We start from the raw sequence: 23,842 nt of genomic DNA on the forward strand, positions 1-23,842 counted from the left end.
GTCTGCCACTTTGCTTCCTCTGCCTTCCTGAATCAACTTTTTCAAATATGGTTTTCAGCCTTCACCCCCCCACACACACCTCCTCTCCACTTCTGACTGCAGTGGCAATAAATATATATAATTTTGGTTTTGCTCTTTGCTGCCATCAGCACAGAATCTGGGGGTTGGAGAGGGCCATGAGGAACTTCCGGCTGGGTCAGCCAGAGAGGCAAGGGCCTGAAGCCCTCTGCACCGGCTGACTGACAGCTCACACTCCTTGCTGGAAGGGTGGACCGGCCTCCCCCTCCCCTCCCCCAAGCCGAGGCCTGATTGTGGTGTCCAACAAATTGGAAGTTATAACTCATGTCCTTGGGAGTATCCTCCATCCTTCGACCAAAGCGATGGATGCCAAAGTAGGACTCCTGATCTCCCCCCCCACCCCGCCCCCGCCTCTCCACCTTCTTCCACTTCTTTCTTTTTTAACAATTCCACAGCCACAGAAGACAGAGGAGGCTCCTTAGGGGAAAGCCATCACAGCCTGCCATGGACGGAAACCTTACAAGGCCACAGAGCCTGGGCTGGAAGGTGCTCCTCCACCTTTAAGCCTCATCTTTGTGCTGAGAAACATACAGCTCCCTGGATCTCTCCCCCCCTCCCACTGCACCCCATCTCTCAGATCAGCCTTGGAGATGTAGGCTGAGCTTTATTCTCTGTCGTCTGAATCACAAAAACAATAAGCACAAACAGTTCTTCAAATATGAAATTATATTAGCGAGTATGCTTTTCCAAGCGATCTATAGACCCTGGAGATGCCAAATGTTCCCCAGTGGAAATATTGTTGTTCTAGCCAACCTCCATGCCCCCAGGAGATACAGAGCAGCACACTGGGCCCACCGGCTCTGTCCTGCTAATGCACCACTGTGCTCATCCTTGCATCCAGAAGTTTCTCCACCACCCGAGGTACAGGGAGGATAATGGCTCCCTTCTGAACGAAACACTTACTGAAGCTCTGCGAGGTGCCCCTTGCAATTCTTAAGCCATCCTGCAATGCCCAGCAGAGAACCCAGGCTCAGGGATGGTAGGCACTTACTGAGTGCTGGGGCTGGGAACTCAGCCTGCTTTGCCTCAGTGTAACGCCTTTTTCATGGGAGTGTCTTAGTGTCCTCTCAGGCAAAGGGAAGGATTTCCAAGGAGATACCCCTCATCTTCCCTGCACGGAGAGGCTCATGGTAAGCCCAGCATGCCAGCTGCTCCTTAGGCATGGAACCTGTGGGCAGTCTGGTGTGCGTCTTCCCTTGCACGATGATGTGACAATATGCTAGGCAAGACCCAGGTTCTTTGGGCCACCTTAGCTTCAGACTATAAGAATGCTTTTCCCCAGGTGGGCAGCTCCCCATTGTACAGGGCTGTGTGAACCTAAGCCTGGCCTCAGAATAGGAGAGAGCAGAGAGTCACCAATCACAAACCACAGAGCAGATCCTCACAGTCTGCTTCCCCCACTTGAGAAATATGGGGCAAACAAATAAGGCCACACCAGCCCAGAGCTTGGTGAATGGGGGTGAGCCAGGAGTCACTATGAATAATGCCTCCGTTCAGCAGATGACTCCCGCATCAGGAAGGCCTTTGCTTACCTCCTGCCCCCAGCTGAGGTGCTGAGGTTAAATGAAGAGGCACCCTCCAAGGGGCCAGGGGTCCCTGGACTTGGGTTGGCAGATGGAGCCCTTAAGGTTCACGGGCCCTCAGGGAGAGCACCTTTTTGCAAAAGCAGTCTTGGCTCCTGGTCCCAAGCAGACTGGTTTCTAAAAAGACAGATGCTATACCCTAGGCTGTGGACAGGTCTGTCTGCAGCACTGATTTAGTCTGATGGGGGCCATGCTAGCTAGGGTCCCCACTGGGAAGAGGGGTCCCTGGCTGCTGAGAAATGGTACCCTGCAGTAAGGCCTAAGCAAGCAGCCAGAAAAGGCCGGGGCCTGGCTTTGCTCCCCTGTGGCACACCAGATCAAATGAACTGCCAGGGCTCCTCCAACGAGGTGAGCCTCCCAGGACGGCTTTGCCCGGTGTAAACACTTCCAAGGAAAGGAATGTGCTGGAAGAGCGTGGTTGGGACACTGGGGCCTCCGCCAGCTTGGGAAGGTTTTTCAAAAACCACCCCAGGACTCGGAAGGCTTTTTGTGAAATTTAATTAAAGCCAGGATGCCCCCTTCTGCCGCAGTGGTGGCATTCTACCTGGGCAGGCGAGTCCAAGGGCGCCCGGGCGGGCTCAGCGGAGCCCGGGAAGCCCGAGCAGGGACAGCTGGGCAGCCTGGGCAGCCCCCTGCACGGGAAGGCACCGTGAGCCTCAGCCGCCGGGCAGGAGCCCCGCGTCCCCCGCGCACAAAGGCTCCCGTGCACACCAACGAGGAGGATCGGGTCGCCAGACCTCGAGCTGTATTACAAGCGATTAGACTCCATTTTGTGACAGATTTTTGGACTCTCCCACCGACCCTCCCCCCTTCCGGAGCCTCCTCCAGGAATTCGCCACCTCCTCAGGATAGAAACCCTTTCCAGACGAGCCAGAGACAGACGGCAAGAAACGAGAGTTACATAATTCTATTTGGCCAAACTGCCAAGAAAAAAATATATGAAGGGGATGTTGTCATTTCCCTGCGCCCCCACTACATTCTCTCGTGGAGGTCACGGAGATGCGTGCGCGATTTTGCCGAGGCCGCGTTTCCCCCGGTTTCTAACACGGTTTTCTGTCGGAAAAGAGGCTAAGGTTGTGACTGCTTTTTGTTTTTAAAGAAGGGGCCCTCCTTCCATACACACAGAGAAGGAAGGGAGACTTTTCGAGTTACAAGAGAAAATGCTCAAACCCTGCGGCCGCAATCTCCCTTGCTCTACTAGGACGCTCAGGCGGATTTTTATCAAACGCTACTAAATGTGCCCAAACGCCAATTAATCACCCCCGTGGTGCGTAAAATAACTTTGCGCTTGTGGGTGCCCGGGATTTCTGAGAACAAATCGAAGGGCGGAAGACACTTAAAATGCCAATCCCTTTCTAAGGACCTATCATACATCTCCCACAAAGGCTGAAAGGGGCGAAGACGCCTTTTTTTTTGACAAAAGTATTAGGGGTAATTTCCCAATCCCGCAGACCCAGATTCGACAAAATCAAGAAGGCGCATTTCTGCGCCATTTGCCTGGATTCTCGTCTGAAAAGCATTTGTGCTCAGATGAAATAAATATGCATCTGCGATCCTCAAAGAAAAAAGAAATCAAGAATAAAAAATATTTCACCGTATAAAGAATATTGCTTCCCAGCGAGCTCCTGCTCGCCAGTGGAACTTGGAAATGCTGTGCTATGAGAGGGGATTTGTCCCCAAGATTGTGTCGTGAGAAGGCCACCCCGCCCCAGCACACCCCGAGGCCAGCCTAGTGCAGATATCTGGCATTATTAGAAGAAAGAGGGGATTGGGGAGGAGGAGGGGACTGTGAGAAGAGAGAATAATGTCACCGGCTCCCTCCGCCCAGACCTCAGCCTCACAGCACCCAAACTCCAGATTCGCCCTGCTACAAAATTCATTCCCAACACACGGGAATGCACTGAAGACGCAGGTGACTTTTTTTCTTTTTACTCTTTTTCTTTTTAAAACAAATATACCTTGGACAAAGCAGTCGTACAAGTTTAAGCGTTTTATAAAATGAGGGGTTAGTTGCTCATCTTGAAGGCAATGTCCAGCTCTAGTTTGTGGCCTGTGCTTGTAGGTCCAGCAGGCATCCATGCCTTCTTTTAAAGAGGAGCCCTGTAATGGTGGCAAGTGGTACAGATCTACAAAAGATTGCAAAGTCTTTCCAATGTTTTCAAAAATTTAAAAAAACATACAAATGTTTCTGAGGCCCACTGCTAGTCTCCTGGCTCCACATGTTGAGCTGCTGAGGGCAGTGGCTGTGGTAGATAAGTGGTACCGCCAGAGCCCAGCTCTGGGTCAGGCAGGCAGAGCAAGGCCAGGAGTGCACCCTCAGCCAGTGCTCCCTGGGTCGGCCCAAAGCCCCCAACCACATTTCCTCCCATTTTATTTGAGCTGCTCTCTGCCTGGCTGCCTGTGAAGAAACTGCTGGCCTTTCCCTCTCCAGGAACTAGAGTTCCAAGGTATAGCAGAGCACAGACCCAACCAATGGCCTGCCAGTTGTGTACCGGAATCTGGGGAGCTCCAAACACAGGGAAAGACCTCAGCTGTGCTCTAGGACCAGCAAAAGAGCTGATCCTCTGAATGGACCCCAGTTCCTGCCCACAGAGCTCCCAGTCAACAGGAAGCCCAAGGTGCAAAAACAGCTCCTGCCCATTCTTGAGCTCAGGGATACACAGCCAAGCAACTTTAGGGTAGAACCCAATGCCCTCTCCAGGGCTCTGGCCTGTAGTCCCACTATTTCCAGCCCTCAGCCTAGCTAGTGGAGTCAGGCTGCTCCAATTCCCACCTGGCCCTGGATGTGGGGACAATCCAAGGGCACAGCAGGTAGGCTGCACTCACCACTAGGTACCAGGTTTTGTAGTCTAGCCTTCCCCCAGAGGAGACCTGGGCCCACAAAGCACTTTGAGCCACCTTCCCACCCTGCAGCCCCATTCAAGAAGGTTTTTTAGGCATCACTCAAAAGTTCTCACAGGCACACTTTCCTCTGCAACACAGCAGTCCTGGGGATCCACACACACCTCTTTCCACAGATGCACCTCATTGCCTCCCTCCCAACTGCACTGTCAGGCACAAATCCCAGATGGCTGCAAGAAAAACCTGCACGCTAGTCTGCTCTGCCCCCAGCTTCTTGCCATACAAATCCACAGTCACAGCTAAACACAGAAGTCAGCAGCTAGAGCTCCAACTCAGCCCTGAGAACTAGGCTATACCAAAGCAGAGCCGGCCAACTCTGCCCAACACACACTGCAAGAAAGGAGGCTGTCTGGGAAGGGTTGACCTGGTCAGTTCCTCATCCTAACTCAATTGCAGCTTGTCACCTTTGAGATCCTCTGCCCAGACTGCTTCTCCAGCCAAGAAAAATTGTACATGCAAAATTCTCGGATAGCACGGTTTGGGGAAGATGGACACTCATTTCTCTCCACCAGGGGACTAAAGGTGCAGGAGTAAGCCTGGGTGGATGGGGGCCCAGTATACATCTCTCTGCTCCAGAATCCCAAACTCCCACAACAGGCGCCCTTGGGCTGGGGAAGCACACCGTCAGACTCAGTGCCTAAAGCACTGCCTTTGAAAATCAGTTCTTGGTCCTCACTTCAGAATTCAGTGGGGCCAAGCCCTTCCCAGGTCCCAGGCATCATATCTGCCAGTCGGCCCAGGGATTTGTCTTGTACCCCAATTCAGCCGCTCAGCGCAGGGTTCCAGGACAACAGATGGCACCTAGGGGCCATCCCACTAGGGCCGGCCAGGAGACGCGCAGCCCGCGAATCCCTGGGTGTTGCGGGGCCCAGCGGAGCGCAGAGCCGGCCGGCAAGGCGCCGGCCCGCTCCAGTGCCGGGCAGCGGCGGGGAAGGAGAACGAGAGGCGCTTACTGTTGGTAGTCTTGTTTGCAGTACAGTTTCCGATCCCGGAAGTAGCAGCTGGTGGTGAGGGCTTGCTGACACGCCGCGCACTGCAAACACTCCTCGTGCCAGGACGACTCGTTGACTCGCATCAGGAAGCGGTCGGAGATGGGCCGTTGGCAGCCCTCGCAGACGGCGGGATGCGGGCAGTCGGAGCCTGTATCGCACAGGGCGAGAGCCAGGCCGTCAGCGCCGCCCGGCTCAGCCCCGGCGTCCCGGTCGCGCGGTGCCCACAGCTCCCAGCTGGGAGCCCCGGCCCAGGAGCGCCGTCCGCCGCCTGAGGTCCCCCAGCCTCCGCGCCAGAGGCCGCGCAGCCCCATCCAGTAAGTCCCAGTCCGCGGGCTCTGGCGCAGAGAGGCCGCGGGCCTGGAACCTTGGCTCGGCGCTGCGCTCTGCCCTTCTCCGGAGATCCAGCGCTGGGTGTTAATGCAAACGAAAAGGAGCACCGCGCGGGCTAGCCGGCTGGGACCGAGAAAGGCGAGGTGAAACTGGGACGCTCCCAAGCTGACACGCCCCACATTGGCGTTGGTGGTCGACTGCTCCCATCTCCCCCAAACCTGTGGTTTCAATGGCTCTGGGGATACTTATCTAATAGAAGCTCCTCTTCCCCAGGTGACCTGGCACCTCTCCCAGGCTCGTCAAGGTGACTACGTGGGTCCTCAATCACTCCTGCCACTCGTCTGCTACTCCCACCCCATCTCAGAGTTACAGCTTTAAAACCTAGGCCTGATGAGGATGGACTGAGTGGCGGCTGGAGCTGTCCTGTGTTCTCTCCGCCTGGGTGATGTCCCTGCACATTGTCCCCCCAGGGAGCTTGTCTAGGCGTGCTTGTTGCCCCTCTGGTGATCACTCCAGGAGTCCTGTCCCTGTACCCTCTCCCTAAGTCCTGCAAACCCATTTCGTTCATAAGTTGGCCTGGACGCCTGTGTCCACTGCGCGACGACGCCCCTGACCCTACCCGTCGTGACCACTCGGGCATCCCGACCCAGCACTCACCCAGCAGCACCCCCAGAGTGGCGGGCCCGGGGCGCAGGGCGTGCTCCTCCATCTTGATGCCGTCCAACATCTTGGCGCAGTCCGTCTGCCCGCGAGGGAAGCACCTCTCCAGAGACTCGGGACCTGTTGCTATATCCATGGGACGCGGGGTGCGCTGAGGACCCCGCCGGTCGGGCTACTCGCCCGCCCGTGCGTCCGCTCGCCGCCGCCGCCGCGGCCCCGGAGCCGGGGAGGCGCGGCCCCTTCGGGGCTAGGACTGCGGCTCGGGCCGCTCGCTGCCCCGGGCGAGCGTGGAGCGGCGGCGCGCTGGCCCCGGGCCCCGGCGTCGTGCGGGCGGGCCGGGGCGGCTGCAGCCCGTGCCGCGCTCTCCCGGGCACTCGCAGCCACGCGCACCGGCTCCTCTGTCACCTGCTTGTCAGCCCCGGAGCCCGGCTGCGGCGGCGGCGGCGGCAGACCGAGCCGCGGGGAGGAGGCGGCGGCCGCGGCCGCGGCGGGCGGGGGAGGGGGCGGGGGTGCAGGGGCGGCCCCGCGGGCTGGGGGGGCCGCGGGCGGCGCAGCGGGGTCCCGGGCGGGGCGCAACGGGCCGCGGGGCTCCGGGCGCGCTCCCCGCACTACTCCAGTGCCATGGTGCGCCCGAGGAGCCGCTCGGTTTAGAGCTGGGGCTGGTGGCGGAGGGATACTCCGGCCGGGAGCCGCCTCACCCCTCCTCAAACTTCCTGACATTTGAACTCATTGGTGCGCCTCGTATCCCTGCGCCGGGATGAGCCGGCGGCTCCACGTCAAATAGTGCCGTCGCCGCCCCCCCGCGGGAGGGCTCCCCGCGCCCCCAGCCTGCGCCCCGCGCGGCGTCTGGACCCGAGTGCGGACCCGGGCGCCCTGGCCCGGCCGGCTGTCCCCCTGGCCCTTCACAGAAGTTTGGGTCGCCTGCGAAACAAATCCTGTGTCCCACCCCCTTGAAAAATTGATTTGGGAGTTGGGGAATGAAGGCTTTCTTTTTTCCTTCTTGCCTTCTTGATTATTAATATTTTGTAAGGCTCCAGCGTTAAGAGGAGTGGCCCCGAGCGAGGCCAGACTGCGCGGACGGCGGGAGCGCAGCGGCTCCGCCAGGGGACGGCGCCGGCCGAGAGCGGCCGCCCGGGGACCCCGACTTTCGGCGAGGTAGGTCTCCGAGGCTGAGTTAGCGTCCCCTGGGCGGCGGCGCCGGTCCGGGACAGCTTGGTCCTCGGTGAGGGCTGACTGCCGGGATCGAGGGACCAAGGCGGACAGAAAGGGAGGACCGCTGGTCCCGCACTCGCCAAACGGGGCCCTGGACAGGGAGAAGGGGTGGGCCCGGGGTTTGCGGGAAGGGTCCGGGAAAGCGTAAGGCCTGACAGAGATTGGGCGAGGGAGGGAGCTGGAAAGGACTCCAGATTGAGAACGGGGGACATTGGGAAGGAGGAAGGTCAGGCCTCGGTTCAGACAAGGAATACTTAGAGAACCATTAGGGCTGGGAAAGGGGTCTCGGGCAGCGGCGGGGGCGGTGAGATAAAGCTAGGCCTCTCAGGGTTTGGGGTGTGATGCGTGGGTAGGGAGTGGCGGCCCCAAAGTCTAGGGATGAAGGCCCAGGACGACATGGGTTCGTCCGCTCGAAGGAAATCAGGTGGACGGCTGGAATAGGCGCCCTTTAGCGGTGGACGAAGGATCAGGCCAGGGGTGGGTAAGCTACGTGGGTCAGGGACAGTGCCCTGGCCAACCTAAGGAAAAGTGGGCCTCGACGCTGCGGAGCGAAAAGCCAGCGAGACCGAGTTGGCGACTTCTGCGCCCGTCGAACCTGGCATCAGTGCGAGATGCGAGAGGACACCGCATCTGGCCACAGGACACCGCACCGGTCCCTGGGTCCCCATCGGCTGGCGGCTCCTCTAGGAGGGCGGGTTTGGCCCCAAGGCAGGCGCGGACTTCGCTTGTGAGCCGCTGCGGGGCGGCCCTTGCCGCTCCTGGAGCGGAGCAGCCGCGCGGAGCCGGGCGGGGGCGGAGGGCATGGGGGGGCGGGTCCCCTGACCCCGCTGGAGGCGAGAGGGCGGATCGGATTTGGAGCCTGCGGGAGGCTTGGTCAGAAGTGGCCCCCTGTGCCGCGGGGCCCTGCGGAGGGGCCCGGCTTTGTGGAGGATTAGAGGCTACCGCCCCACCCCAGTACCTGCGTGTGTGTCGGTGGGTATCCGTGTGTATCTGTGCGTGTCGGCGCTCCCGCCTCTGAGGCTATTGCGTACGTGTGTACCCGTGTCTCTGGGCACACACAGTATTTTTGTCCCTGTGACTTTATGGGCTCTAAGCGTGTGATTCTGTGAATCCGTATCTGATTCCCCTGTATCCTCGTGTGTGTGCAAATCTGCAGATCCTTCCGTGCCGCTGTGTCTTAGGTGTTTTGTACGTCTTTGTGTGTATCCCTGTGTGTCTGTGTCACTCTGTGCGGGTGTTTTTGTGTGCGTCTCTGTTCCTGTATGTGTCCGAGAGATTTTTCCATATGCTTATCTCCACGTTAGCTTTGTGTTTCTATGCCTATCCCCGAGTTTCTGAATGATTCTGTGTCTCCCGGAGGTTTTTGTGTGTGTGGCTTTGTGTTCCATCTATTTCTCGGCGCCTTTGTGTGTCTGTATCCGGGAGGATGGATAAGTGGATGTGGAGTTTCCCTCACACGCTTTTCGTTCCCTGTTCTTGCTAACCCTGGGAAACCCCAAGCCTTGAGACCCGAGGTTGGGCCTGGGCCTGGGCTGCCTTCTCTGGGCATCTGGGCCTGGGCGCGCCGCTGCGGGGAGAACCCGGCGGGTAAGGCTTGGGCATGCAGAGTTGCGTGCGAGGCGCGGAACTCCGCGCAGGGCCGGCGGGCGGCCCGGGCGCATTCCGCCCTCTGCTGGCCACGGTGCGTCTTGCAACCACCGCTGGCACCGACTGTAGGTGAAAATCCTCCATTCAGGCCCAGATCCTTGCTCTCTTTCAGGGCGCACAGGGGTATCCTCCTCGGTCACAGTCCCACCGGATCCCTAACTGGTGCAGAGTTCCTCCTCCTCTTTCCCACTACACCTTCATCGTGCCTGGCTTCTTTCCTTCCATACTTTTCCTTTCCCTCCTAGGCTGGATGAAGGCTTCCTGTTGCCTGGCCTTCGAGGCTTCTCTGACCCTCGAACTAGCGTCCAGAGCCGAGTTGGGGGTCGTTGGATGTGTCCAGAGGCGCGATCCCGGGGCGCCTGAAGGCCGGGTCTCAGCGGAGGACACACTGTTAGCCCCCGTTTGGTTCCGCGGCTGGTTCCTGGGCAAATAGATTATATTCATAGATTCCCGCGCCCCTTGTCCAAGACACAGTCCTTGTCGCCAGGGCCGACCTGGGGCGGGCTACCGAAGCGCTTGCTAGTGGACAGTGGAGATGAACAAGCAGCTTTCTCTGGTCTGGATGGGGATGCAAAGTCCATACCCCCGACCCCTTCTCAGTCACTGCCTCCTCCTCCCCGTATGCCCTCTTCCTTGCCCTTTGTCTCGGCTCCCCAGGTCCCCCAGTTGAGTTGCCCGTCCGGGTCCGCACACAGCCGCGCGGAGGCTCCAGGTTTCTTCTAAGCACGACTAGGACTCTTGCGCCTCCTCTCTGCAGAAGAATAAGCCGACTAGACGGGAGGACGGTGGGCCTAGGCTCGGGGCTGCTTCTGCCCGAGGGCGGCAAGCGGCACCTGACCCCGTAGGATCTGAGCCGAGTGCGCTCGCGTATCCGCGGAGTCCTCTGGCATCCAGAGACCCACGGCGCCCGCGGCCGCTCGACCCGAGCGCGCCGTCCGACCCGGGATGCTCTGGCTCAGAGTTCCGCAAAACAGCTCGGGATAATCTCCACCTGCGGAACGATGCGTGGGCGGCTCGCGATAGCTTGCAAGAAGACCGGAAAGATCTGGACTCTTCCCAGGCTTGCGGACCCCGCGTCTCCACTGAGCCCTGCCCGGGGTCCCCTTGCTCCTCTTCGTAGGCCCTTGCACCTTCTCCCCCAGCGCGACCCGCCTCCTACGAGCGCGGCGGGTAGGGCTCTCCCCTCGGAGCTCCAGCTGCTTTGTGCTTCAGAGTCGGAGTCAGGGAACCTTCCTAGTTTAGAACTCCGACTGGATCCGGGCAGGGATGGAGCCCGGCTCGGGAGCTTCGAACACCTCGATCAGGCTTTCCCCGCCGAAATCCAGGGCGGCTGAGCTCCTGGGGCCATCGGGGCCTCAGCTCCGCCAAAGTCAGCCACATTGGATCACTGGATCAGAGCTGCCCCAAGCCGCGGGCCAGGATAGATGCTGTTGTTCTCGGACTCGGCCCGCGACCCCGGGTGCTGGGAGAACCACACAGCCTCCGGAAGCTGAGATTCTCGCTGCCGGGTGCTGGGAATTTTCAACCCAGCCTCAGCCCTGTTCTCCTCCGTGCATCCCCGCTGAATCTGACCCAGGACACATGGGTCAAAGGGTCAGGCCATCGTAAAGTAACATGGTCACTTTCCCACAGCCCAGGGAAAAATGTTTGTGGTCTTCTTGTGCCAGTGGGAGAGCTCCAGAGACCCTGAGCCCAGGTATCGGCCCAGGGAGAAGAGTGACAGGAAGGACTGTTGGGTGTCTTTGACTGGTCGCTGGCAGCTGTGTCTCACTGTGGCCGTGGGGTTTTCGAGGCTGGTGGGAGAGGGGTGGCAGTGTGGGCTTGGAGGCTGTGTGCTAGTGTGTACCTGTGTCCAGTGTGGGAGGAGAAGTCCCTCTGTGTCCTGCTGTCCCCCCCTGTGGCCACAGACCCATGACTTTTCAGCACAAGGTCTGTGTCATTAGTCAGGATCCTCCACATGTCAGGAGAGCAGGCTCCTCAGGACCCCTGCTCTAAAAGGGACAGTGCTGGGGGGCCCAGGGCGGAGGTCTCCCATTAGCCAGGTAGTGGATAGGAGAGATCAAGAGCAGGACTCAGCCTGGAGTGGCTCAAGTCGAATAGCACCTTCCTAGTAAGTGTGAGGCCCTGAATTCAAACCCCAGCACTGCCAAAAAAGTACAGAAAAAAGAGCAGAACTCAGGGAGTCCCCCCCAGATCTGGCTCAGAGGGATCCTGGGCAAGTCCTGAACCTGGGCACCTCACAGTCTCTGTCCCATGGATATACTGGTGGCATTGAGCCCACAGGGCTGCTGAGAGGACCATATGTAAACGCTCACCACATGCCAGCACACCTCTAAAAATACTTGGTGAAGAATTGAAAGAAAGGAGGTCCTGCTACCAGGACATCACAGCTGCCTCCTCTTCATCCAGATCTGGAGGGAAAACAGAGCCACCCTGAGTTCCACCATGTCCCTTCCCTTTCTTCAGGGCAGGTAAAGCTCAGATGCAGGCTTCTGGGCACTGGGCACAGGAGACGCAGGGACCCGGCAGGTCCTAGACACCCAGCACAGACAACTTAGCCTTCTCCACTCTCTGTGCCCTAGGAGCCTGGGGCCTACAATAGCTGCTGGCAGTCAGGTCTTTGGAAAGCAACAGAATTAGGGGCTTTGGTCCATTGCATCAAAAATATAAATATAAGGTGTCACTTATATTTATTTTTTATCGGGCGCTTTCCTCAACAATCTTTGGATTTTTTTGCCAAATGGATGGGTTGTATTATTTTAGCAGCCCATCTAGAATCGGGGGCTTCCCCAACCAAGGACCTGAGCCAGAACAAAGAGAAGGCCAAGGAGCATAGCCGGAGCCATAAAAACCCCATCAGGATTCTCAGAATAACTACAGAAAGACATTTTATATGAATTGGACACAAATTCACAAAAGCCAGAGAGTTCATTGGTCTCCCCCCCAAGGGTCTGTGGCTGGGGAAGGAGGCTGGGTGTGAGGGGGAGGCAGCGCCTGTCCTATTTGATCTTTATCTTAAATCCACTTCAAAACACTGCGGCTCAGTGGAGTTGGAGGTTCACCCCTTCCTGTAATTATTTGGTGTCTAGTAAAGTTTTTATGAGTGTCTGTGCAAATAAGTGCATCTGACGTGCATTCGTTTTGGCTAGAGTTGGCTAGAGCCGCTCAATGGAAGAGTTGCATGCATGTTCTGTTGGAAAAGTAAAAGAACGACAGTGAAAATAAAAATAAAACCAAGACCTCCGCAGGAGGCAGAGGGTGGAGCCCTCTGATGTCAGGGGCCCTTGGGGCCCAAGGATGCTGCCAGTTGAGTTTGCAGCCTTTTAGGGTGGTTGTGTGGGGTGCTCAGCTTCTGGGAAGGCTTTTTTGCAAACAGAACAAGGCTTGCCTGTTGACCACTGCCTTTTGGGTATTCTTGGTAAAGGAAAATGAATAATAAACAGGGGTGAGTTTTTTTTTTTTTTTTGCGGGGGTGTGTGCATTTTTATAAAAGTGGTACAGCAAGCCTGTTTCTCCAAATGTGGGTTCAGCAGATCTGGCTGGGAGGTGGGGCTGGTCAGCCCTTTCTCAACAAGGCAGCGGGTGGGAGAGAGTGGGTGGCTTGCCAAAGAAGCAGCCATCCTGCCCATCGACCTCTGTCCCCTGAGGGCAAGGAGCCAGGCCTGGTGTCAGGGCCTGCAAACACCCGTGCCCATCTTGGGTCTCCAGAGAGGCCCAGGGTTAATGCATCCTGCAGGTGTGTTGGGTGGGGCTCCCAAGGGCTTGCTCTCTCCTCCCAGCCCTGCGGTCTTGCTTTGCTTTAAAATCATTTTCGCATTTTCATTGAAGTATAATACGCATAAAGAAAAGTTCACAAAACATAAAATTATAAATGGGACACACCCATGCCACCAACCCCCAGATTAAGAGGGAGAGTGCTCTTGCTTCCCAGAGCCCTGCGTTGTGCCTGCCTGCCAGCCATCGCCACCTTCTCCTCCCAGGACACCACTGCTAAAGGCGTTCTCACCCTTTCTGAGTTCTTCCTGTTTTTGAATTTTATATAAATGAAAATTTGCATGAAAAGCTGATATTCCCTCCTGAATACTCAGGGGTCCTGTGACTCTTCACCCTCATTCCAGTGGGGCTGATAATCTGGAGCTGAATTGTGCACCCGTTCCCCCTTCCCACCCTACCTAGGCAGGACTCACTCCCTATTTCTGTGTCCTGCCAGGGGGCATTCATGTGGTAACTCATGCTATAAACCCAGAGTTTCTTTAATCTGGCCCCCAAAGTACACCCAGGACCTTCTCTCAACCCAGTCCCTCCATCAGTGTCTAGTATCCTCTGAGGCAGAGATCATGGGACCTTGTAACAGGTGAGCAAATCAGCACCTCAGAGAGGTGAAGTCACTTGCCCAGGGTCACACAGCATTGAAAGGGTCAGATCCCAGATTCAAACTCAGTTGGCTGAACTCCAGACCCCAGGCTCTTGTCACCTTTCCACATGGTTCCCCTGGGCATCCAGGCCCAGGCGTGAACAGTCCCCTCCTGCCTCCTTCCAGCCGGGAGGAAGCTGGACTTTTTCCAAAGGAAACGCTGGGAAATACAAAACCCCAAACAGCAAACAGGGCAGAGATGGTTCCCAGGCCCTGGCTGCCTAACCTCGGGTGATGCAAGCCTGGTCCTGGCTGGTTGGGTCAGGACTGAGGCAGCCTCCCCAAGTGCATCCCCAGGCGGGTGGCTTTGTGCCATTCACCAAGTGTCCACGCCTTGCCAGCACTTCATAGCTCTCAGTCTGAGCACTCAGTGTGCCTGGGAGGGAGCGATCACCATTCAGCCCCACTTCACAGATGAGGAAACTGATGATCAGAGAGGTCCAATGTCCTGCCTTGGACCTCAAGTTTCTGAGGGCCTGAGCTCTGAGTTTTGCATACACTGAGGATGACTCTGCTATAGTTGCCCTGTGCTACCCTTTCCTGCTTTTATCCTCACCTCGGCCCCTTATCTGAGCCACCTCCGTGGTCCTGTTGTGCTGCACGTGTGGCCAGGTGGTTCCTCTTGGGTGCCCAGGGATTATGGAGTCTGACAGGCATGGATTGAGGCTGAGTTGCAATAGCTACTTGGTAGTCCTGGTCTATCTCCTCATCTGGAAAGTGAGAATGAGTTTACTACTTTCCACACTATGAGGGAGCTTAGCAAGCAAGGTCTGGGGTCTTTTGAATCTGAAAGAATTGTCAGTGGCTTTTTAGAAGGGTCAGGGGGATATGCACTGGATATGCAAAGGCCCTGAGGCAGGAAAGCACTTGAGTCTTGGAAGACTACATGTTGACAGGTACCATAGGGCCTTGCAGATCATGGAAAGGAGTGTGGACTTGCACCTGATAGCAGTGGGGAATTGTGAGAGGTTGTCAATGTCAAGTTTGTTGTTTAGGAAGATCTGTTTGGCTGCAGTGAGGGGTGAGACCATAGGCGAGGGGCCAAGTGACGAGGCCCTCGGGTTTCAATATCCCTTTTGTATGGAATGAGGCTGGGCGGTCCGCAGAGCAGACCTTATCCTCCAATTTCCCATAGAGCTTGTGTTTCCAGATTCAGGGTTTCATGTTACATGGAGTTATTCTTTCTGGAATGTGTCCCCTGAGCAACCCTGCTGGACCCTCTGCAGAAGGAGGGGCTCTTGTGAACACAAGATGCACTTGAACGCAAAAAAGCACATATCCTGGCCCCAGGGCTCAGCAGTTCAGCCATCAGTAGGCAAAGCTGTGCCCAGGAGTTGGACCATGGTGCCAGCATTGGAACAACACTGGCAGTAGTGATAAGGGCAAGCTCTAGGTTCCCTGTGATACCGCCGACATCAGTGAATCCCAAAACTGCCTGGGAGGTAGGTGTCACTGAAGCCCATTGCACAGACAGGGAAATTGAGGCTGGAGAGAGAGAGCCCTGCCCAAGGTCACTGTGGCAGAGCTGCTGCCCTCAGAGCTGCTGTAACCTCTAGGTGCTGTGATGGAGTGTACCAGGCGTGTCATTGAGCCCTACTGGATCCAGACAGCCCTGCAATAGCTCAGAATGTGCAGAAAAGTCAGAAAATTCCATCTCTGCGGCCTGGCCTCCACCTCAGCACCATCTGCCCTGCAGAGTTTTTCTCCCTGGAAGAGCTCGGCAATTCAAGCTTTTCCAAACCCACGAAGAGCCTCCAAGTCCAGAATCCTCCCATGGCTTCTCCCTGGCCTCATCTCTGCCTCCCTCCCTTTCGCTCTCTGCATGGCTTGCCAAGCCTGTTGGCTTTATTTCAGCTTCCTGAGCTTGGGACAGGCTGCTCCCTTTGCCTGGAAGGTTCTCTCCACTCCTTTTCCTAGTAGACTCCTGTGCATCCTTTGTGACTCAGTGTAAATGCCACCTCCTCCCAGAAGCCTTCCTTTATTTCCATGTTCTCAGCAACCTGTCTCTCCTTCATGATGGGAGGTAGTTATATGTCTCCTTCACAATCTCTCTGACTCCTTGCAGCCTCAGAGAGAAACCCAGGAACAATGAGGAGTGATGCCTTGTGGCGCCCTGCTGTATTTTCTGGCAACAAGGGCAACCCAAAAGTAGCCACGGGGTGTCAGGCCCTGTTGGGCCTGGCAGAGTCCACACAACAGCCTTATAAGGAAAGCACTCCTGTCGTTCCCAAACTACAGGTGGGAAAATTGAAGCTCAGTCAGGGGAGGGTACATGTCTGAGGTCAGATAGGAGCTGGCTGGTAGACGTGGAATTTGAACCCGTGTCTCTCCAAGCCCAGGCTTGTACTCACTTCATCCGTTTATCATCCACCTGACCTTTGCTCACTGTGAGTGTTCTGATACTGTGTAAGCCCAGAGAGAAGCCTCCTAGGTAGATGGCTTTATAGACGCTCACCTGGTGTCTGCAGAGTTGGCTGCAGGGTTGGGGGCCACATAAGCTGGGTTCCCTCTGTCTCGTGGTTGGCGGTCCTTGCCAGGATGCAAGTGGATGCAGAGAGCGGGCGTCGTCCCTGACTCTCCTCACCCTGTTGCCAACTTACCAACAAGTGCTTTGATTTATTTACTTATTTATTTTGGCAGTACTGGAGTTTGAACTCAGGGCCTCAGGCTTCCTAGGCAGGGGCTCTACCACTTGAGCCACTCACCCAGCCCTTAATAGGTGCATTCAAGAGAGAAGCATTGAGAAGTGGCTACTCAGTGAGGCCACACTTCACACCAAGAGGTGACAACGTCAAAAATAAGAGGGGTGCAAGAGATCCCAAATTGGCTCTGCCTTTATTTTGCAAAAGGAGCTTTTCAAATTGTTTAAATTTTTGGCAAACTTTCTTAATTATGGAAAATTTCAACATATATAAAAGTGGAATGATGTACCTCTAGCTGAGCTGTAGCAGTTCCAACTCACGTGCAGTCTTCATTCATCCAGGTCCCATCCCATTCCCCATCCCAAGGGAGTTTTTTTTCTTTTCTGCAATGCTGGGGATCAAACTCTTGACCTCACACATTAGGCATGCACCACTGAGCTGTATCCTCCACTCCCAGTGGATTATTTTATTGATTTATTTTTGGCAGCCCTGGGGTTTGAACTTAGGGCTTTGCACTTGCAAGGCAGACACTCTACCACTTGAACCACACCTCCAGCAATTTTGTCTCTGGTTATTTGGAGATAGGGTCTCATTTTTTTCCCCCAGACCACCACACCCAGCTCTTTTCCACTGACATGGGGTATTGCTAACTTTTTTGCCCTGGCTGACCTGCTACCAAATCCTCCAGAGCTCAGCCACTTGCATAGCTGGATGCATAGTGCCTGGCCCCCAGGGGATTATTTTAAAGCAAATCTCAGACATTATAACATCTCAACCATAACTATTTTGGTATATATTTCTAAATTATAAGGAAATTTAAAAAATGGTCATATTATTATTATATTATCACACCTGGAGAAATTATCCCCAAACGTATGCACTCAGTGTTCACATTTCCCTGATTGTCTCATAAATATTTTTTACATACGAAGTTCTGTGAGTGTTACTCAGATTTCTTTTGAGCTGTGGTTCCTCGCTCTGTCTGTCTGTCTTTCTCCCTTGCTGTCTATTTGTGGAAGAAACCAGACTGTCTGTCCTGGAGCTTTCCCTCTGTGCTGCTTGTATTCCTGTGGGGTCTGTTAACGTGTTCCCCTGTCCTCTGTACTTCCTGGAATTAGATCTAGAGACTTGATCACATTCAAGTTCAATTTTTGGCAACAGTGCCTCATAGGAGGTGCGGTGTGGTGTCCTTCACTCAGGAGCAGTGTCGTGTGTGTGTGTGTGTGTGTGTGTGTGTGTGTGTGTGTGAGTGAGTGTGAGTGAATGATGTGTGTGAAGTTAGCAGTCTCCGATGTTCGTGGCCTGAAGAGTTGGATGTCACTCCAACTCTTTCTCCCATCTTCATTTATTAGCTAGAGTGCTTGGGAAGGGGCAGCGTTGCCTGTGAACTCCTCAGTCACCCTGAGGTGGGGTCTGCTCTCCTCCAGTATGTGAGTTGGAGATAGAATAAGAAGTTGAGGGCTGGAAGAGTGGCTCAAGTGGTAGATCACCTGCCTAGCAAGCGTAAGGCCCTGAGTTCAAATCCCAGTACTGCAAAAAAAAAATTAAGAAGTTGATGCTTAACAAGTGGGTGTCCTAGCATCTCAGAAGTTATTTGGTTAGTATCCTTATGCATGTAGAGATTTAAAATCATTTGTTGTGTTTCAGTGCTGTGCAAATGCTCCCTTTTAGCCAGAGGGGCTCTCTTTGTGCTGGCTCTGATGCTTTCTGGAACACCAAGGTGCTCCAGACCAATTTGTGCCTTTTCTGTCTCAGACCCCAAACCAGCATTGCTCTAAGGAGCCCTGGGCTCTCTAGTGGGGACTGGCATTTGGAGACCACCACCTACTTTTAAGCAATGCTCATTGCTGTTGGCTTGACAATTGTTTCTGGGCATTTTCAGTGGTTGACCAAGGAAATACATTAAAAAAAAAAAAAGAGAGAGAGAAAATACATCATGAGTTATGATTGCCAATTCTTGGAAGCAACCTATTCTTCAATAGGTAAGTGGGCTAACAAACTGTGCTACAGCCATTCAGTGGACTGTCACTCAGCTGTTAAAAAGAAATGACCTTAAATCCATATTGCTAGGCAAAAGAAGCCTGTCTGTATGATTCGAACTATTTGCCATGCTAGAGAAGGCAAAAGTATGAAAGCAGTTAAAAACATCCGTGGTTATCAGGTGTTGGGAGGACAGAGGGTCGATCCCATTTGGCTGGCGGAACGCAGGGTTTTAGAGCCGTTGAAACTATTCTGTACCACATGACAGTAACCCTTCCTCTGTTCCCAGTTTTGTTTTTTCCAGTTTCAGCTGGAGTGGAACCGTGGTCACCTGTTCCACTCTGCCCCGTCTGGGACATGAGTCGTCCTCCGGTCCTGTGCATCCCTGCTGGATAACCACCTACAGGCACAAACAGCCATCTTGGTTGGGGTTTTGCTTACGTTTTAGGGGACCACATGTCACACACCTGCCTCATCTAGCTCCCTCGCCTCGCCCAGCCACTGCTTCGTCTCCCGTCACCACATGGGGTGAACAGGAAGATCTTTCGAGAGACCACATTCATATATCTTTCATTACAATCTGTTAAAACCATTTGCTTATTATTAGTTATGAGTGTTAATCTGTCTTAGTTACTTTGGCATAGTTGTGACAGAAACATCCTAAGGGAGGAAGGCTTTGCTTTGGCTCACGGTTTCAGAGGTTTGGTTGTGGTCACTTCACTGTGTTTCTGGGCCCTGGTAAGGCCTCATGGCAGCAGAAGCGTGTGACAGAGGAGAGCTCATGGCTGTCAGGAAGCAACCAGCAAGACAGGAGGGAGCCAGGGACAAGACACCCTCAAGGACCTGCCCCTGTGACCTGCTCCTCTAGCTAGGGTCTACCTCCTAGCACCCTCCAAAATAGTACCACCTGCTGGGGACCAAGCGTTTGGCACATGAGTGTGTGGGAGACACTTCATATTCACATTGTAACGTCCCTTACTACACCTAAGTTACAAATTAATTTTTATCTTCAGTACATATGTACAGGGAAAACCACATAGAAGCTTCCGTATTACGTGACGCTTCAGGCAGCTGCTGTGGGTGTTGGAACATATCCGTTCAGATAAGAGGGAGCCAGTGCATATTGGTGGGTACACGGAGTTATGGGTTTGTCAATAGGATGTACGTTAAGAGTGAATCCTAAGGTAAACGTGAACTCGTTAATAATACTCTATCAAATATTTGCTCATAAGTTGTAACAAATGCCCTCCATCAGTGATAGGGGAAGTAGGGAGGTGAAGGGGTCCATGGAGACTGTTTTAATTTTTCCATCTAAAAAGGCTAAAAATAAAGTCTATCAATGTGTTTTAAAAACGTGAGTTCATGCACTGTTGATGGGAGTGTAAATTAGCACAACCACTATGTATGTATACACACAATGGAATATTACTCAGCCACAAAGAAGAATGAAGTATTGTCATTCGCAGGTACATGGATGGAACTGGAGAATGTCATCTTAACTGAAGTTAGCCAGGCTCAGAAAGACAAAGGTCGCATGTTTTCTCTCATCTGCGGAAGACAGATCCAAATACAAACACAAGCATTATTGTATACACATATATACAGAACATGTTTGCAAATGATGCAGGCAGGGGGAGGAAGAAGAGAAGAGAATGACAGAGAGTGAGCAGTAGTGAGACACAGCTCGTCTGTGTAGGAACAAGACACGACGAAACGCACTGGGAACTGCTGAGCAGCACAAGGGAGGAGGAAGGGTAAGGAGGAGTAACAGAGGGGGTGTGACTGATTTAAGCACAATGTATTTACAGGTAAAACACCAAGGCCAAACCTCACTGGGCACTGGACACTGAGCAGACGCTTCGACAACGGAGGACAGGAACAGGAAGCAGGTCAATTTAAGGGGAGGGCACTGTGCGAGGGGGAGCATGAATGAAGAGGGTAAAGGAGGGTGAATATGGTGATATATTTTCTACACATTCGTGAATATGGAACACTGAAACCTGTTGAAGTCATTTTAAGAAGGAGGAAGGGGAAAAGGGAGAAATAGGGAAATAATGAACCAAGTATGTATGGTAGTGTCACAATGAACCCATGTGTAACTATCCTATACTAATAAAAACACTAAAAAAATAAAAATCACAGTTCATATATACTTCTAATTGAAATTCTGGACTGTGCTGCTTTTACATGACTTCATCAGTCCTTTCTCTCATCAGAAATGTTCTTTGCAGTTTCCAATTAAAAGTACTCATTAACGGAGCCAAACTTAGCTGTCTGAGATAACACCAACATCACCACGTCTTAGTCCATTTGGATTGCTGTAACAAAATACCTTAGACTGGGGATGGGCCCAGTGGCACCCGCCTGTAATCCTCAGCACTCAGAAGGCTGAGGCAGGAGCATCAAGAGTTTGAGGCCAGCTTGAGCTACATAGTGAGACACTGTCTCAAGAAAAACAAAAAACCCAAAACCATTATGCACCTTTACACTGAGTAATTTATAAACAACAGAGATTTATTATTCATAGTTCTGGAGGCTGGGAAGTCCAAGACAGAGGCAGACTTGGTGTCCAGTGAGGGCTTGCTCTCCATCTCAGTCTCCACTGGGGACTTCCAGCTGTGTCCTCATTTGATGGAAGGGAGAAGAGGCAAACAAGCTCCTTCAGGCCTCCTTTGCAAGGCTGAGACTCCCGTGCATCAGGGCAGGGGCCTCATGAGCTCATCGCTCCTTAAAGCCGCACCTTCCTTCCACACTGGGACACACCAACACGACTAGTTTATTTTTGCTTTGCTTTTGGGGAATGTCTTGTTAGGGATGGTTCATGATTCCTGGGCTGTGTCACCAACTTGCCATAGCTTAGGTTTATTTATTTTTTAATTGTTTTTGACAGTACCGGGGTTTGAACTCTGGGCCTCACGCTTGCTGGGCAGGCGCTCTACCACTTGAGCCACTCCACCAGCCCTGTTAGGTTTTTTTTAATGTTTTGCTGTTGGTATTTGCAATTTCTTTTCAAACATGTCACATTATTTTATGATATTCAAAATACTCGCCTGGTTTCCAAGTCAGGTCTAAAAACAAGACATGTCTCTGACTCTCCACCCAACTCCTTCCACCTTTAGGTATTTTTGCTGTTTCTCGTTTGGGGTTTGTATTCGCTTCCAAAATATAGTAAAACCTCTGCACTTTTTAGGAAAATGTGAGTATAATCTACACATTGTCTCCAAATTATAAACTTTTATTTATTTTTTTCAGTAGTGAGGTTTGAACTCAGGGCTTTGTGCTTGCTGGCAGGTGCTCTACCACTTCAGCCACACCTCCAGCTCTCCATATTTCTTTCTAATGCTGTTACAGACTTTGTACCTCAAAACCTACACAACTTAAAGAAATGAGTTCTACTCTCTGTTGAGAGTCTAGAACCATTTCCAGGCAAAGTAGGAAGGACTTTCTGTTTGTGAACCGAGCTTTCAAAGAACCCCCTGGTGTGGACATCCTCGCTTTTTACCAGGAGAAAACTGGGATTAGAGCAGCTGGGATTTGAACTCGTGTCTCCCTGATCTCACGTACTTGTTCCTAAGAATTTCTGCAGAACCTAGCTCTGTTCCAGAATCCATCCGAGGTGCTGGGACCCAGAGGTGACACAGATAGGGTCCTGTCTTCACAGGGCTCCCATCAAGTGGGGCCACTCATGTCTGTCTGTCTGTCTGTCTACCCACTGCACAAGTCACTCCTCAAGTGTCTCTGCCTCAGGTTCACTCTGACACAGGGCCCAGTGAAGCTGAAATCAGTGGATGTTTGTTGAATGAAAAAATAAACAAAGAAGAAAACTTAAAAGGAAAATGAAGCTGGAGGTTGTTAGGGAAGACTTATGCCTCTTAAACTCAGAAACCTTTGTAAAAATTTAATAATTTTTAAATTATGAATATAATGTACTTCATGATAGAAAATTTGAAAAGTATAAAAAATGAGAATATAAAAATAACCCTAGTATCAGCTCTCAGAGTTTGCTTTTTGTTTATTTCTTTGGCCTGCCTTATTTATGGATAGACTTTTTTTTTCTTTTTAAAAAACAAACAAACCAAAACCCATTTGCCTCATGCTGTCTATATGTATTCTGTAGCTTGCTTTTTAAAGAAAATCACTAACACTATATCATGAACATTTTCTTAATTGAACATTCTATCAGGCCTAAATGTCTGCTTAGGGGCTGGATTTATTTCCACCAGCGATGACATCCTTTACCCTATAAAATAATTATAAACTCAAGACAAAGGCTGAGTCACACAGGAAGAATATTAGCAGGCTTTGAAGCTGCTCCCTGCTTCTTAGCCCTGATTGCATAATCCTCCCTCTCCAATGCCAGGAAAACGCAGCAAGGATCTTCGCGCCTGCGTGGTCCCTTAATTCTTGCAGTGACGGTCTCAGCACATTTGCTTCCTACAGTTCTGGTCTGCAAGTAGCCCTCAAATCCCCCTTTGGCAGAGAGGAGCTATGGGAACATGTAATTATTATCTCAACCTAAGTCCCTCTCCACTGAGATGGCTGTGTGACCTCAACAAGGAACTTGACCTATCTATGTTTTAGTGTCCTCATCTGTAACACAGGGCAGCAACAGGACCACCTCCCCCTGCAGTATCAGGGAGTCCATAGCACAGCGACCAACATCCCATAAACCACCACCAGTTAATTCTTACTACTCCTGTGACTGGAGCTTCCAGTCTTTCTTTTCCCTGAACTGTGCTGGTGTCAGGGCTGCCCTTGGCAGCTTGTCTGGATAATTCAGGCTTTCTGGATTCCCTGTATGGCTGCCACCATTATGCTGGAGGCACTGGACAGAGTGTGTCAGGCATGATCTGACCCCACTGCAACCAGGAACCACAAATCCATTAACAGGGACTTATGTGTCTAGTTTGCTCCAAAATAAATCAAATCACCGTACAAAGGCATCACCAGAAGCCAGGTGATGCAGAAAATAAGCTTGCTGTCTTTGGAGATGGACAACACAGGTTTCAAATTTTGGCCACCTTACTACTATTTGACTTTGAACAAATTATTTCCCATCTCTGGACTCCACTCTCCTGTCCAATAAATTATAAATGATCATTGTAGTTGGACGGCTTTATTTTGAGCCTCAACCAGTATCCATTACCCTGATTTGCTCTTTCTTTGGAAGAACCAAGTCTGTAGTACTCTGAAGCATCCCTGGGTAGGGCACGGGACCCAGGCTTAAGCCAATCAGGAGCAGTCTATCACTGGGCCACAGCGATTGGTCCACAGATGGTCATGTGACCCAAGCCAGTCCAATAGAGTGAATCTCCAGGCTTTGGCTTGATGTAGGACTTTCTCATGGCCATCCAGTTGTGAGGATGGCAGGGCAGCTTCTCTCTGCCACATCTGACAGTGGAG

General features: G+C 52.9%; 1 protein-coding gene across 2 annotated transcripts in view; it reads right to left on the minus strand.

Moving 5' to 3' along the window:
- The window catches only part of Lmx1b (LIM homeobox transcription factor 1 beta), a 74,617-nt gene extending 67,924 nt beyond the window's left edge, over positions 1 to 6,693 (minus strand). For both annotated transcript variants that reach the window (XM_074053179.1, XM_074053178.1), the window contains exons 1-2: positions 6,542 to 6,693; positions 5,516 to 5,702 (exon numbers count right to left, since the gene is read on the minus strand). In XM_074053179.1, coding sequence (XP_073909280.1) covers positions 5,516 to 5,702; positions 6,542 to 6,680 — 326 coding nt within the window. In that variant the 5' untranslated portion in view covers positions 6,681 to 6,693. The remainder of the gene's footprint in view (positions 1 to 5,515; positions 5,703 to 6,541) is intronic.
- Between the last annotated feature and the right edge of the window lie 17,149 nt (positions 6,694 to 23,842).

Source organism: Castor canadensis, chromosome 13 (assembly GCF_047511655.1).
Source record: "Castor canadensis chromosome 13, mCasCan1.hap1v2, whole genome shotgun sequence".
Taxonomy (NCBI): Eukaryota; Metazoa; Chordata; class Mammalia; order Rodentia; family Castoridae; genus Castor; species Castor canadensis.